At 57.6% G+C, this 15,891-nt stretch overlaps 1 protein-coding gene across 13 annotated transcripts in view; it reads right to left on the reverse strand.

Moving 5' to 3' along the window:
• RAP1GAP2 (RAP1 GTPase activating protein 2) overlaps positions 1 to 15,891 on the reverse strand; it is a 56,949-nt gene that overhangs the window by 11,719 nt on the left and 29,339 nt on the right. For 7 of the 13 annotated variants that reach the window (XM_061469905.1, XM_061469906.1, XM_061469916.1 and 4 more), the window contains 7 exons: positions 6,584 to 6,668; positions 2,989 to 3,024; positions 2,253 to 2,297; positions 1,698 to 1,730; positions 1,169 to 1,378; positions 705 to 808; positions 91 to 169 (listed from right to left, as the gene is read on the reverse strand). In XM_061469905.1, the coding sequence (XP_061325889.1) occupies positions 91 to 169; positions 705 to 808; positions 1,169 to 1,378; positions 1,698 to 1,730; positions 2,253 to 2,297; positions 2,989 to 3,024; positions 6,584 to 6,668 (592 nt within the window). Of the gene's footprint in view, positions 1 to 90; positions 170 to 704; positions 809 to 1,168; positions 1,379 to 1,697; positions 1,731 to 2,252; positions 2,298 to 2,988; positions 3,025 to 6,583; positions 6,669 to 14,646; positions 14,811 to 15,337; positions 15,481 to 15,891 lie in introns of those variants that run through there. The other 6 variants (XM_061469907.1, XM_061469917.1, XM_061469909.1 and 3 more) reach the window with 5 other exon arrangements.

Below are 15,891 nucleotides of genomic sequence, written 5' to 3' on the forward strand. Positions count from 1 at the left end.
GGCACTGCTGCCCAAGAGCATCCAATGCTATCCAACACCACAGTGGCGTGGGCTTTGCTGCAGGGTTCCCAGCCCAGCCTGGTACTTTACCTTTGCAATCTGGGGGATGCTAGGGAGCTTGCTAAATCCTGCCAGGGGGATCCTTTCATGCAATGTCTTCACCTTGGACCTAGCAAAGCAGCAGAAAGGAGCAGACATCAGGGAGTGTCTAAGGCAAAGGGATGCAGAGTGCAGCCCCCCGCAGTGATGCTGGTGGAAAACCATGTTCTGCTAGATTTATAGGGGCTGGTGAGTAAGGAAAGGCTCCATTTGTCTTCTCATCGCTGCAGCTCTTAAACTATTCATAGTTTGGAGGGAAGTGACACAAAGGTTCAGACACGCTGTGCCTTGTCAGCTTACAGCGGGACAGTGGTAGATGTGACTGGCATTATCCCAGAGAGGATTAAACCCGGAGGGGTTTACACTTGGTTTCAGCAGGTTTAGCAGCAGATCAAAGTCTCGTGTTCCTTATCAGGGGGCAGGCAGCTCCCGTGTTAAAACAGTAAAAGGAGGATGCTGCTGCTTCCCACCCCATCCCATCCCATCCCATTTCATCTCATCCCTCCCTAAGCCCCTCTCAAGCTGCAGTAGCATGCTGCCGGCCTTTACTACAGAAACAAAACGAAAGGCTCCCAAAGGAAAATATTTTGTTAAACAAAGCATACCTGAGTATAATCCTTAGGTATTCGGTGCCATCTGCCTCCTCACACTTAATGGAAAGGATCAGATTCCCAAGGCTGCTGGCTGTACAGTAAAAATTTAAATGATCCTAGAATAGAAACCATCAAAACAGCGTTAGTGGGGAGCAGCCTGCCCATGGCGAGGGCAGCCCTGTGCCTGGCTGGAGGTGAGGACTCGATTCCCTCCCACCCTCCTCTCCAGGACCAGGGCTTCATCCCTCTGCCTGTGGAGCGCAGCACTATGCCCTCAGCCTTGGTCATGCGGAGGAAGGGGATTACAAGCCTGGGAGCAAGAGGGCCATGACTGTAACCCTCCAGTCCCTGCTATCCTTGCAAAGGGGAAGGTGCAGGTGCAGGATTTGCCCATTTTGCTCTCAATTTTACGCTTTCCTTTTATTCTTGGGGGTAATTTTCAGCTGACCACTTGCCCCCTGTGCCAGGGCACCCACCTTCCCCAGGAAATGCTTCCTGTAGGCTCTGGCCTCTCCTTTGCACTCCAGCTTGTAGCCGTAGGTGCTGGGGCTGAGGTTCTCCTCCTCCTCCTCGCAGATGCTGCTGTCGGATGAGGTCGGCGTGCCGAGGTTTTCCGGGTCTTCGATCCAGTATCCCCCAAACTGGGGCAGGATGATCAGCGGGTACGGGCTGCCCTTCTCCAGGATCTGCAGGAGATGTGCCCGTGAGGGGTTGGGCAGGACTGGGGTGTGGATGTGGGGTGCAGGGCTCATTGCCCCACATCCTGTCCCCCCCACAACAGCTCCCAGCCCTGGCACCAAGGCAAATCCAGCCCCTCCCTGAAAGCTCTTCTCTCTCTGCCAGAAGAGGGAATGTGCCACTGAGGAAAAGCAGCAGCTGCAAAGATGGGGAGGAGGAACATGCTTTGTGCAGCTCCCCTTGGAATGGGATTCCACCAATTCCCGGCATCAGTGGTTTTGGAAAGGCAATCGCCAGAAGGCGCTCAGGGTGGCTCAGGGCACCCACCTCATCGATGCTGGGGTACGGGATGTAGTCTTCCTGCAAAAAGGAATCAAAACACCGTATATGACCATCTGCTCCCCACCAGACATCCCTTAAGACCACATCCAGCAACTGCTTGGGTCCTCCCATCCCCACGCCCTGCGCTGAGCTCCAGGCAGTAACAGAGCGTGATGCTCCTGACGGGTGATGGACACAGCCCCAGGAGCCTGGGGACACACGTGGGGACCCCTCTGTGCCCGGGTCAGCAGGAAGGCCCTGGGCAGGACAAGCCCTTCCCCAGGGGGTCTCCATTACCATGTAAGCTCTCAGCTCTGCAGCCCAGCACAAGGTTTTGCCCAGCTCACGGCTGAAATGCACAGGCTTGGACATAAAGCTGGATTAGGGGTTTACCCGCACCACTCCCTCATCTCTGCAGTTCAATCTGTGCCTTGCCTTTCAATAACATTAAATCTTTTTTAGTCCTTTCAGTGACTGCTTTTGGTGATGCACAGTAAAGCTCTGAGATAAGGGGGGGGGGACACCTGAAGAGAAAAATGCAAGAAACAGAATTCAACCAACCTTGTGTTTTTGGCTTCCAGCCCTCTGTTCTTCAAGTTTTGGTGCCTGTTTGGAACAAAATGAATAGACTGAATAATGAAGATGTTCACGATGACACAGACAGAACCACAAGGGTATTTTGCTACACAGAAATCACCGACATGAGTGACATGAAAGGAGGAGGCTCTGCAGAGGTGCCAGTGTGCCAGGACAGACCCCAGTGTAACACAGGATGTGGCAGAACAAGACCTGGGACACAGCAGCACCACACAGAAAACATCTACACGAGACCATCATTTTCCAGGCACCAAACACAACATGCACCATGCAGGGAGAGTGCTGCACATCCCAGCACTGGGGGTGAGCACTGCCTGCCAGCATCCCTCCTGCAGGGACAAGGCACATGTCAGGGGACACCCTGGTCCCCCGAGCGTCCTCCTTATGCACATCCTGATGTGTTTCAGTGTGGGACAAGAGCATGCCTTGCCCTGACCAGAGGGTACTGAGATACTGCTAGGCCCAGCCGTGCTCTGCACCAGAGCCTGCTGTTTGCAGAGACAGGCAGCAGCATCCCCACTTTACCAGGGAGCAATGGGACCGGGTCTGAGAGCACGTGCCCTGCCTGGCGAAACAGGGCTCACAGCGCAGGGGCTTCAGCAGCAATTCAGAGCAGGGTATGGTTGGAGAGGGGGTCCCGCAGGTTCGGTGCAGGAGGAGCAGGGGGTCCCGCATTGCTGGCATGCACACGGCTGCTCACCTGCATTTTTTCCAGCATTTCGAAGAATTCTGCAGACTGGAAAAGAGAAGAAGGAAGTCTCCTGTTCAATTCACAGACAGGAGCCAAGACAGCCCCAGGAACGCCCAGGCCGGGACACCGGACCCCCCCCCCTTACTGGCACCCCGGCTCTCAGCAGGAAAGGGAAGAAGAGACTCCATCCATAACCGATGGCTCTGTGACATCCCCTCCAGCGCTGCTGCTGGGCAGGGATGGACACCACAGCTGCCCTGAGGGCCATGGCTGTCCCACAGCAGGTACCCCCAGTGCAGCCACGGGCAACACAGGGAGCAGCAGCAGCTCCCTCCTCTCCTCCTGTGCTCTGTTCCGCTTCCAAAGCGGCTCAGGAAGATGGTCTGAGTGCCACGGGGCTTTGCAGCCCCGCAAGCATCCCCAGTGCATGGAGCAAGTGGCTCCCTTTCTTTGGCAACACTTGGTGCAGGGGTTCAGGCACAGCTGGATGATCCTGATCCTCATCCGGCTTTTCCTGCTCTCAAGTACAGGCAAATAAACGATCTTGTCAAGCAGCGGCTGTGAATGCTGAGGCATTCCCAGTAAACTGTTCCATGGCTTCTCTGGAGCCCTGCTGCAGCCGCCCTGTCCTTCCTTCCCGCATCCTTCCCACCTCTCCTCTAACCCGTGTTTGCTCCCTGCTCATAAGACCAAGGGGCATCTGTGCTGCAGGTGATGCTGTGGTCCAGGAGGGAGAGCAGGAACCAGATCAGCAGCTCCAATGCTGCCGGCTACCAGAAACAGTTTGCAGAAGAGGGATGAGGGATTTGGGGCAGAAAGAGCCACGGTACCAAGGAGAAAGGCTTGGGGGCGATTTTAGTGAGTCTTAGAACAGACTGGATTTATCAAAAGACAAAAAGGAGAGGAAAAACAAACAGAAGGGGAGACGAAGAAAAGAAAATCAAAACCCAAAGGAAAACCTCAGAGAGATTTTCTTCTAACAAACATGGTGAGCAAAGGTTGGTTTTACAGCACTAGCAGCCTATGGCTGCCCCAGTGACACCGGCTGGAATGGGGCAGAGACACTGCCCGTGCAGGCCACGCTTCCAGCTTCACACTGTGCCCAGTTTAACCTCCTGCACCTACAGGAGGGAAAACAAAGCCCGGGCTCGGAAGAGCCTGAACCTGGAAGCCCTTTAAAAAGGCTTTTCCTTATTCTGAGCTTAGTTTAGACTCCAGTTCATGTTCGGGTCTCTGCGATGGACAAACACTCTTTGAGCAGTTGACACAGTTTCCAGGAGCCGCTCTGGCGGCAGCCAGACCCAGGGAACCAACGCGCACAGCGGCACCGGATCCACCTGCCAAAGGAGCTCCCCCGGGAGCCCGTTCATGTGCTCAGCGCAGCAGACGGCAGTCTGTGCCCTGCAGGGATTTCTGCAGCTTGGAGCCAGCTTCACTGGGCCGCAGGTATTTTGGTAATTATAGCAGAGACAATTACACCTTTGTGCTGCCCAGCAGGAAGCTGAAAGGTTCCAAACTGACCCCCATCTGCTTCTTCAGGGCAACCCAAGGCAACACGGAGGGGACAGTGTGTCCGTCGTCCCCCCCCACCTTCAGCAGGACAGACCTGCCCAGGAGCAGGTCCAAACGGCCTCAGAAATCAAAACACTCCACTGAGATGCCACCGCTGCTTTTTCTTCCAAGCTCGTGTGTCCTCACCCTCACCACTGAGCGTGCTACAGACAGCACGAGAGACGGATGGTCACATTCCGGTGCATCAGCACAGTGAAGGACACGGCTCCTCTCAGCAGAAGCTGCTGCAAAAAGTGCCCTTTGAAGGCTTCCAGAGAAAGATACCCCCATAAGGAAGCCCTGCACCGGTGGGATCAGCCAGGATGGAGCGCAGTGGGGCAGTGCTGCCCAGCACCCCTCCCGCGGGTCCGGGAGCACTCACCAGCAGGCCCCGGAAGAAATCCATCATCTTCCTGCATCACCACCCCATGCAGCAGCCACGGCCACGCTTGTCATGGGCCCTGGCTGCCGCCATCCCTGCCTGTCCCACACCTCCTTCGTTAATGTTTCCCCAGGCCAGAGGCAGGGCTGCTGCTTTGTTGTCTCAAAGGGTGGCTCCCTGGGAGGCAAAGTGCCTGAAACAGGTTGGGCAGGAAGCGAGACAGGGTTTGCCAGACACTACCGGGTGCTCAGCCCCGTGCTGGGATGCTCAGCCCCGTGCTGGGATGCACAGCCCCGTGCTGGGATGCACAGCCCCGTGCTGGGATGCTTGGCCCCATACTGGGATGCACAGCCCCATGGTGGGATGCACAGCCCCATGGTGGGATGCACCCTGCAGCAGCAGCAGGGCAGGGAGCAGACCCCAGCACCAGGAGCCACCTCTGCACCCACACAGCCGGGCTCAGCCTGTGTTAACAGGCAGAATTTCCATTTAAAACATGATGTGGGCAAAGGCATCCCTGTTCCCTCCCATTGCTCCAGGCTCTGACCCCCCTTGGGATCCCCCTCTCCTCCTCTGTAGCCCAATGAGGTGCCACAACTCATGTCACCAGTGATCCATGTCACTTCCCACCTGCTTTGTGTGGAAAGGTCATGCACAAAACCATAAACAGCCAAACCATCAAATGCTCCACTAACAAACTCCTCCAACTCAGTGTTCTATTTCCAAACCCACTTGCTCTTAATCATTTAACCAGGTTCTCAGCTACCTTAAAATCCTCACATCCACTTCATCTCCTACTTAATGAGTATTTTCCTGGGTGGCTTCACAGCGAGCACTCTGCAGCAACCCGGGGAGAAGAGCTACAACTGCCTTTGTGTGGAAAGTGGCATCGCTGAAACGTCTAGGATGGCTCTCACAGAAGCTGCTTTTGGTGAACCCCAGTTATTTTATCCTATTTTCCCATTCATTTCCACGTCTCAAATCGACTTTTCCTCCTGAATTCACTCCGAAGCTCTGCCCCAGATCACCACCCGGCTCTGCATCGCGCTGCTTGGCACGGGGCTGCGCGCTCCCTGCTCGCCTGAGGCTGTTTGGGTGAGATAAACACGAGCTGGGAGCTGCGGAGGTGCCCAACCGGCCCCGGCTCACCCAGGACCGGCTTCCAGGTCTAACCAGGCTCTCGTGACCTTTCCCGCTGGGTTTGGGAAGATGCAGGAGGAGCAGAGCCTGCAGAGGTGACCTCGCATGGGCACAGCAGAGGGAAAGAGCCGCGTTCTGTGCCCCGCTGCCTCCACCACGGCAAAGGGCAGCAGCAGAGCGGCCCCTGGCAGCGTGAGCGCTGGGTCAGGCGCTGCCCGCAGCTCCTGCCTGCTGCCTCGTGGTGGCTCTTAGAGGGTATCAGCACCGGCTCTCTGCGCCCTGCCTGGCACCGCTGCCCGCAGCCGCGCCATGCGAGCCCAGCGACACGCACCCGGCTGATGGTGCCTGAACGCGCTGCGGGCTCAGCTCCAGAGCCCACCCACTGCTGCCCCCCCCCCCCCCCCGGAGCAGCCCGGACCCGTGCAGCCGCGGCGTTGGAAGCGCTGCTCCTCAGCAGCCCGGCCCTGCGGAGCCGGCGCCCCGGCCCCTCCGCGCCGCAGCCCCGTGAGCATCCCCCGCGCACTCACTCACCTTCATGGTCGGCGGCGCGGTGAGGGGGGGCGAGAGCGGCCGCTCCGGGACGGTCACATCCGTGCTGCTGAGCAGCTCCTGTTTCCTGAAAGAGCCAAGGCACAGGCGTGTCAGCGCCCCGGGAGACAGGCGCTGATCTTCCTTGGCGAAGCCGCGGGCCGGCTGCCGGGGAAGCGCAGCTTGAATCTGAGAAGGGACCAAACGGCATCAGAAGATGGTAAAAGCCATCTGAGGAGCCCCGTGCCCAGTGTGGGGTGGGACCCCTCTGCCCCGCTGAGCACCTGCCTTCATCCCAGGAGCCAGCCAGAGCCCGGCTGCAGGACTGGGGCGTGGTGACAGGGATGCAGGTGGAGGAGGGAAGCAGGACTGAGCTGCTATGAACACCCATCCCCACAGTGTCCCTCCACTGGGAGGACTGGCTGGGGCTGTCCCTTCACTGCCCCACTGGCAGCCTGGGTGGTGAATGAATCTCATCCGAGCTTGGATGCAGACAGCTTGGTGACACCAGCACAAACCCAGGGACACCCCAGTGCAGGTTTGGCAGGGCCCAGCCCAGAGCCCCTTTGCCAACAGGCACCTGGCATGGGCCGAATTTGGAGGCAGTGAGAGGTGTCAGGAGGATGCGAGACGCCAGGGCAGGGGGAGCAGCGCCTGTGCCATGGACCTGCCAAGAAACCCCACACAGAATCCCCCCAAACCTCATAAGGCACAACGTCAGCCCTCCACTGACTGCCTGATCCAAACACCCCAGCCCTTTCCCACCAGCTGCTCCCCAGGCAGACGCCCAAGCTGCCGCTCGCAGCAGAACTGCCAGACACCGGCCTGGGAGTCAGAAGATCTGAGTTAATCTCGTTTCCTCTTGTCCCTGCCAGGTCAGCCCCGCAGAAACACGGCCAAAATGTCCCCCTGTTTATCTCACAGTAACCAGGTCTGGTTCCATGGCAGCCTGCCCTGGGATGGCACAGCACGGCACGGGACGGCACAGCACACGGCAGCCTGGACCCGCTGGGGCCATCTCCAAGCACACAGCTCCCGTCAGAGGTGCACTCCCGACCTCCTGTGCAGGGATACAGCGGGGATGCTGTGGGAACTGCAGGCAAGTTTTCTACATACCATTGGTGCAATAGCAAGTGCAAAACCCCACTGGCACCTCTGTGACCAAAGGGGTGGCTGTTTGGCTGCATCCCTGCTAACAAGGGACAGAAACAGAGCTTGGGAAGGGCTGGCTGCTGCTGCTCCTGCTCTTGGTAATAAGCAGACTTCTGCTCCTGATGAACCTTGGCTCCATCTCCCCCAACACATACACGTGTACATACCAGCAGTCCAGAGGTAGCCCCTGCACACTATGGTTGCAGGTAGGCACTGCAGCCCCACGCTCCTGCAGGGTCCCAGCCTGCCCTTCTCAGCACCACAGCCCACACTGGGAATTTGGCATCTCGTCCTGTCATTGTAGGACTGACTTCATGGCAACGCAGCTGGAGCCAGCAGTGCCAGGTCCCCAGGGCAGCATGATCAGACCTGGGGGACTGCCAGCTCTCAGCCCGTGCTGCTGGTGTGTTGCACACATGGAGACAGCAGCAGGGAGCTGCAGCGCCTGTGGCCAAGGGAACAGGATGCAGACAGATAGTTCTCATTATCCAAGGAACAAGGTAATGGACTCCAGTTGCAGGCAGGGGAACACCAGCTGGATGTCATGGGGAATTCTGGATTCAAGCCTATGATTCTGTCCTGGAGGGGCACAGAGGAATTGGCACAGCACGGGGGGACCTGGCCCACAACCCCCGGAACCCCACAAACCAAACCCTCTGTACTTGTTATTAATTGCTGGCTGCAGTTCCCACAGCCCGGGGCAGGCACGCAGGCATTTGCTTTCCATTAGTTCATCTCGTTTAAGCTCTGAGCATCTTCCAGTTTCTCAATGCAAGAAATGAACTAAAGCAATGTAGGTCGGTGTACGGGCAACAGCAGAATTCATTCCCTGCCCTTCCATGCTGTTCATCGAGCTCCTGCCCATTCTCCTCTCCACAACTCACCATGGCTGCGCTGCTGAAAAGAATGCTGAGGATGACAGATTTCCACTGTTTGCTTTTTGACTTTCTGGGACACTAAAGCACAGCCTGATCTGGAGCAAACCACTCATCCTCTGCTCTCCTGCTTTGAACCGTGAGCTCTGCCTGGTTGCTCTAATCTGCAGAGTGGCCTCAAAGGCATAAAATGTATCAGACTTTGCAAAGATTAAAGTTACAGGGATGCACAAATAATTTGATTTATCTGTGATTTGTAGCAGGTTGCCATAGCATCATATCCTAAGTATTGCAAAATCACTCACACAACTTAACAACATGTTCCTCTGTCACATGCTGATTGCTTCTTTGGGGCCAAACTGCTGGAACCGCTCCTGCAATTCCGGGGAGAGCAAAACAAACCCATTCAGCAGCCGCCGCGTGTAATTAGCCTCCATGCGCTGGAAATACGTTACGTTAAACTGCAGCCACCGACTGGGGTGATTCAGTCTCCCGTCAGCGCGGGGTCAAGGACCGTCAGCCTAATTCCTAAGCAGACTGCCCTCCTGGGATGCTAAATGAATCACGGGGAGGATCGGCACGTCCTTATCTGTGCGCTAGTGTGCTCGCAGGCAGAGCAGCCCCTGGGACCTCCCCTGAAGGTGCCACCAGAGCCACGGAGGCTGCCCCACGCTGTGACCCACTCCCGCCTGGCGCCAGGGGTACAAATGTCTATGGAGCCCAAACCGCAGTGAGGGTCCCAGGGCCCACAGCAGCAAGGACAGGGTCAGGGGACACCACACAGCCCCCAGGGCACCAGCACCCAGCTCCCACCCACAGCACAGCCCCAGGAGCGGCCCCGGGACCCTGAGACGCCCTGGAGACAGCGATGCCAGCCGTCAGCAGCCTGCGAACGTCGCTGCCTGTGCTGGGCCACAGGATGGACCCCGGGGGCTGAGACCCTTCCATGGCACAGCCCCTTGCATGCTCCACGTCAGCCTTCCCAAAACGCCCGCAGGCCTGCGCCAGGATGGTGAACACACAGCTCCTGCCCGAGCAGCCTGGCTGCAAGCGCATGAGAGGGCAACTGGGGAGCTGGGGAGACAACACACAGCAAAGGACATCAGGAATGGTGTGATGAGCTGAAGCCTAGGCTTGGCACAGCACAACTCCAGTAAAAACCTCTGCACCCCCTCCCTGGCAGCACAGGACATGTGGTTCCAGCATCAGTAACAAAGGTTACAGCACTGCACTCACTGCCTGGAGGCAACACCCAGGGCCCAGCAGCAGCCAGGGGCCTCACCCAGCCCCAGCACCCTGAGCCCACCCTGGCCAGGGCCAGGCAACCGTGCACAGGATGGGCGAGAGCCTCCTCCGGAGCTGCATGGCCACACGCGGCCTCTCCGGATGCAACAGGGGCTCCGTCTTTGTAATTTTGTTTCTTCGTTTTTCTCATTAGGCAAATTAAGAGAGAAGGAAAAGAAAGAATTAGAATCCTACATACTTAGTAAATCTAATTAAGGAAATACCTTAATGCAGTTATGCAGGCCCAACCGCAGGGCTCCCTAATGCAGACCGTGAGATCAGCCCTGCCACCACAGTGGGTCCATCCCCCTCCCAGAGCCATGGGGATGTTCTAAGGGGGCTCCCTCCCATTTTGAGTGCATGGGCAATGGTGGGTTCCCAACACAGTGAGAGCAGACAAAGTCTTTCTCTTGTCTTTAGAGCATCCCTGTTCATCCCAAAATTGCCTACATATTCATATCTATGCCCCCTCAGCTTTTTCAGCTGAACTTCTGCCTCCAAGTGCACTCTTTTCTCTCGCTTTCCCAACCTAAAGCCTAATGAAAAACACCTAATGCATCCCACCTTCTTGTTTTGTTTGTCTGATTTAGCAGCCAGGCTCTAAATTGACACGGTGTGTTCGTATAAATCACACATGGTGAAAGGAGATGTCAACCTATTACCTGACACAATGAGGTGTTTCACACTAAGTGATTGGCTCTACCAGTTGTTACACTGGGTAAATTAAACACAGAGCATTGTGGGTTACCTTTAAACCTACCCTTAATTCTGCAGATGAAACCTGATCTAAGGAGGTGCAAAACTCTTGCAGCAACAGGTTCAGCCTGTCCAGATGCTGCATCCTTAGGAAGGACAGCGAAGATTATCCTGTAAATTAACAGCCTCTATTTTTGGCCTCATCATTTTTCTGCCCTTGATGGCCATCACTTTGCCAGCTGCTCCCTTTTTAGCTTATTTAATATTCAGTGCCCAGCATCTGATTTTCACAGGAGACTCTGTCCCTGTACTGCTGTTCACCCTCCCAGTGCCGGGTTTAAGCCCCTGCGCCTGGCAGTGGTGGGAGCGGAGCTGGGGCTGCTTGTCCTCCCTCACCAGAAGCTCCTCTCCATCCCGCAACCTCTCCACCCCACTCACGTTGGGACTGAGCCCCCCACTCCTAGATCTGGGACCAGGGGAGCCAGAAGCCCTCGGCCGCCTGCTCAGACTGCAAAAGGAACTCGTCCAAAAGCGGTTTTTTATCTGCAACAGCCACAAGGGCACCTGGCTGAGGTTGTGCACGTGGAGATCTGCAGTGAGTGCCTGAGCGGAGCACCTTACTCTGACTTTGAACAGCTCTCCATCCAATCCCGGGCACTCCAGGCAGCCAAGATCTCGCTGCATCATCACTCATGGCGGGGAGGACGCCTGCAGAGGACACGCGCTGCTGCAGGGCTCCCCCCGGACCCGGGTCTCATCCGGCACCCAGCTGCAAAGCCCCCGCTGCGGAACATCTTCCCTAATGAGCTGATTTACCTTGTCACGTCCTGGGCTCAGGCTGGCCCTGCCCCGAAGCGTTACCTTGGTGCACGGAGCTGCACCGAGAGTCAGCAGAGAACGAGCACAGCATTTTCTGCTCTACGTTTCTTGTAATAAATCACGGTAAGTGTGAAGTGCCAGCCTGCACCTGCGCACACCCCACGGGCAGCTCCCACGAGCGGCAGCCTGAGCCCTGCTCGCAGCAAGGTGACATTTCACTGCCATGAGTTCAGCTTTAATCACCCCTCTGCACAGGGAATAAACACTGCTGGGAACAGTGCGGAGTGTTCCACACTCGTGCAGGCAGCACCGCCTGTGCTGGGTCCCTGCGCATTGTCTGTCCTGTGCAGGGTACAGTGGGGGGCCCGCTCCTGCTCTGCCGGCCCCTCTGCAGGCTCTGTGTTCTTTCCAACCAGCCAAGGACTTCCCACTTGGTCTGGCCGGGAAAGCAGGGCTCCCTGTACAAATAATGGTGGAAAGAGGATTCTATCATTTACAAACTTCACCGTCTGCTGTCACTCGCAGGAGCAGAAAGCAGTGATTTCCCGCACCGGTTGGGTACCTCAGCCCAGGCACTCCTGGACTTAAGAGCAGAAGGCTCATCTGAGCCAATTCCTGGCAAACAGGAGCCCCTGAGCCCTGGGCAGCCATTCCCAAGCTGATTCAGTAACCTGCAAACTGCAGAGAACAGCTCCCAGAAACCAGCGTCTCCAAACGCCGGCAGAACCGATGCCAAAGGGCAAAGGGATGCGGTCCCAGCCTGGGGCAGGAGGGGAGAGGCCCAAACCACGCAGGACGCTGCTCCGGTGAACGTCCCATTGAAACAACCAGGGATTAAAACGGCCTTCAGCAGCACAAAGGTTTTCTCAAGGACACAGACCACCTGTGAGCAGCCCTGAACCAACACATAAACCACCAGCACTGGGTGGAAACACTTCCCTTGTTCCCAGCCATCTACACCATAGCTGAGACTGGTGAGCGAATGGAGGGGTGCACCCACCCTGGGGCACCCACCCACCGGCTGTACCCCACCAGAGAACAGCCGCTGTAGCATCCCCTCACTTACACATGGGACATCAAGGAAAATGGATCTAGATGAAAACATCCATATCCAAACCCTGGATCTCTGGAGCGGGACAGGAGCATCGCCCCAGCACGGCGAGGGGAGCACGGTGAGGGTGAGCTGTTGTGCTGCTCTTTGCTGGGTTGCTAACAAGGAAGGGACACAGGCCACCAGGGACTCTGCAGCTGCCACCGATCCTGCCAGCCTTGCATATGGCTCGTGTAAAGCAAAACTCAACTGCAAACGCAGAACAAAGACTGAATGTAGGAGGAAAAAAAGAAAATAGGAGCAGGTGGAGGAACAGAGTCCCTTTTGACGATGCCGCTAGCAGTCCCTTCCTTTTCCTGCAGATTATGTCACTTTGATGGCCCTGGCAGCTTGCATAAGGCAAAGCAACCGCCGTAAAGCGCTGCCTGAATTCTTGCAGTCGCTCCCACGAAGGCTCCTCAGTCCACAGCAGAAGGAGAAAACCCCTTCTCAGGGTCTTGTTCTCCCATTGAGGTGTCTGTGCGACTCTTCTCGCACTGAGCAAACCCCCAGCAAGAGCTACACTGAGAGAGCTCGTGCTCAACATGATGGTGGGGGAAAAACCCAACAGACCCAGACCCACACGTTGGCCAGATTTCTGTGAGAGTTCAGAGCCAGATTTTTCCTCAGCCCTCGAGTGTCGCGCTGAGCTCATTCATGGAAAGCTGGTGCCCAGGGGAAAGCTAACTCTTTGGGAAAAGCCTCGCTCGGTGTGACAGGTGAAGCTCTCCCCTTCCTTCCCTGCCATGCTCTGGGGCAAATGCAGGATGGCAAATGAGTTCCAGGGGGGACAATATCTGAAGGAGCATCTGGGCCCTGCTGGCAGCACTGGCCTTGCTGGTGCTGACACACTCCCTACACACAGCACGTGGAAGCGAGAGAAGAGGCTCCAGACAACAGAGCACTGGGGGGTCAGGGGGACTCTGGCCACCCTGCAACCCCAAGCCCCTCCGAAATATGCTGGCCCAAAGCTTGAGCTCACGGCCTATGGGCAGAGCTAGGGCAGGGATGGGCCTGGGCTCCACAAGACAAAACTTGAGGGGCAGCAGACAAGAATGGTCAAGCCCCAAGGCAGCTCCTACACAGTGGTGGCACGGCCCAGCTCAGGCGAGCACACACCTCTGGATGCCCAGCTTTAATGATCCACCCAAAACCTCAGCAAAGGAGGAGAAAATATCCCAAACCAGCAGCAGCAGCGCATGAACTACAGGGGAAGGCCATGGCTAAGTCATAAAAGCATCATTAAAATCCTGCCCTCAAGGGCACTTGTTGTCCAAGGCAGCAGCACTGAGAAATGGGGCATGAAAAACAGGGGTACGGCCTCTGTGCCCCAGAGCTGTGGGTGGGCAAAGAGCTACAGCTTCATCCCAATTGTCTTACTCTGATTTTTTTTTCAGTCTCATAGATAAGGAGATGAGGAGATACGTTACAATAAAGATTCCGAGTAATCAATTCTCCATTCATATGGCTGTGGTACAAAATCACAAATTGAACCAAAAAACCAGCCAGGAAACCACACAAAAAACCCTCCATCTGCAGCAGTGCCCACGTCGCTTCCACCCGGCTCAGCGGTACACACACTGCCGAGGTCTGGACACACAATTCTCACTATTTTTAACAGCAAAGTTGCCAGAGCAGCGCAGTCCTGGAGGAGAGAGAACTCCGTGACCGGGGACGTGCAGCGCAAACCCGAGCGGGGCGAACCTCGGCAGCGCACAGCAGCTCGGGCGCGGGGGAAAGCGGCGCGGATGCCCGCGGCACACCATGGCCAGCAGGCCCTTTCCTCCCAGCGCAAACTTGAACGCCGAGCACAACCCGCGGCTTAGTCAATGAAAGACGAAACCCTCCGTCAGCTGCTCCCGGCTGCTGCGCCGAGTCCAAGCGGCTCCGGAGCTCCGTGCCCCGTGGGGCGAGGCGGATGTCGGGGCTCACCCCGCTGGGGGCGGCGGGAGGCCGGCCCCTGCTCCCCCTCTCACGCAGTCACCCCCGGGCAGACAAGCACAGACCGCGGTACCCGGTGCCGGTGGTCCCCGCGCCTGCGGTCCAGCCCCGGGGGAGCGCTGCCCGCACACACACGACCCCAGCTCCATCCCGCACCGGAGCCCCCTCCCCAGGGCACCCCCAGCCCCCCGAGCGCACCCGCTCGTCACCTCTTCTCCTTGCTCTGCTTGCGGGACCGGTGCAGCAGCCCGATGAGCACCACGGCCGCCCGCACGCCGGCCCGACGGGCGGGCATCCTCCCGGCCGGCCGGGACACGGACATCGCCGCCGCCGCCCGAGCTCCGGCCCTCGCCGCGGCACCTGCGGGGGCAGCAGCGCGTCCGCGCCCGCCTCCGCGCCCGCGCCGCCCTGCGCGCTCCCCGGCGGCGGCAGCGTGTGTGTGTGCGGGACCGCGACCGCGCTCCGTGCGCCCGCCGCCAGACCGGGACCGCGGGAAGAGCCGCGTCTGAGCACGCCGACACCGGGGTTTTCAGCGGAGGAAGTTAAACGGCGGCCCCGCAAAACCCGGACCGGGGCAAGGAGGCGTTCCTGCCTTGGAACCGCTTCCCTCTGCCTTGTTCTGGCATTCCGAACCTTCCCCGAACGGGATAAGACGGAGCTGATCTGAGCCCGTGCCTGCCGCGCCTGCGCCAGGGCTCAACATCCCTCTCCCCCTCCCCCGGAGCAGAGCTGCATGGACCAGAGCTGAGCATCCTTCTCTGGAGCAGAGCTGCATGGACCAGGACTGAGCACCCTCCCCTGGAGCAGAGCTGCATGGACCAGAGCTGAGCATCCCTCCCTGGAGCAGAGCTGCATGGACCAGAGCTGAGCATCCCTCCCCTGGAGCAGAGATGCATGGACCAGAGCCGAGCATCCCTCCCAGTGCAGAGCTGCACAGAGCCAGGCCCGGGAGCAGCGCAGCAGCAGGAGCCCTTCAGCTTGCCTCCTGCACCAGGGAGCCGGCACACAGCTTGTTCCAGGAAAGACATATATATTTTTAAGTTAAGTAAACTGTATGTGATCTACTTCCCAACCTCAGCACCTTCCCCTGGAAGTCTGTGTTGCCATGGCGATGAAACACCCGGGCCCCCCTGTCCGTCCCCCCCATCTCACCTTCCTCCTCTGTGAATTTAATTTTCACAGGAATTAGACACAGGACCAGCTACAGCGTTTTGAGCATGCTCCTCAGTGGAGGGATGAAAACAGCCCATGCTGTAGGCACCTAGGAGAAGAACATGCAGGCACAGCTCCAGCCCTGAACAGGGCTGAACCATCAGCACCTGCAGCAAACCCAGCAGAGCTCCATACCCTGCAGTCACCATAATCCCATGGCAACATCGGGTCAAGCCCAGGAAAACATCCCCTCAGATGTGCTCTAACCAGCCTGGCCCCAAACCAGGGAGCGCACCTCCTGC

Source organism: Pezoporus flaviventris, unplaced genomic scaffold (genome assembly GCF_033815535.1).
Source record: "Pezoporus flaviventris isolate CSIRO_AGI_PZ_B2104156 unplaced genomic scaffold, CSIRO_AGI_Pfla_v1 ptg000063l, whole genome shotgun sequence".
Lineage (NCBI taxonomy): Eukaryota > Metazoa > Chordata > Aves > Psittaciformes > Psittacidae > Pezoporus > Pezoporus flaviventris.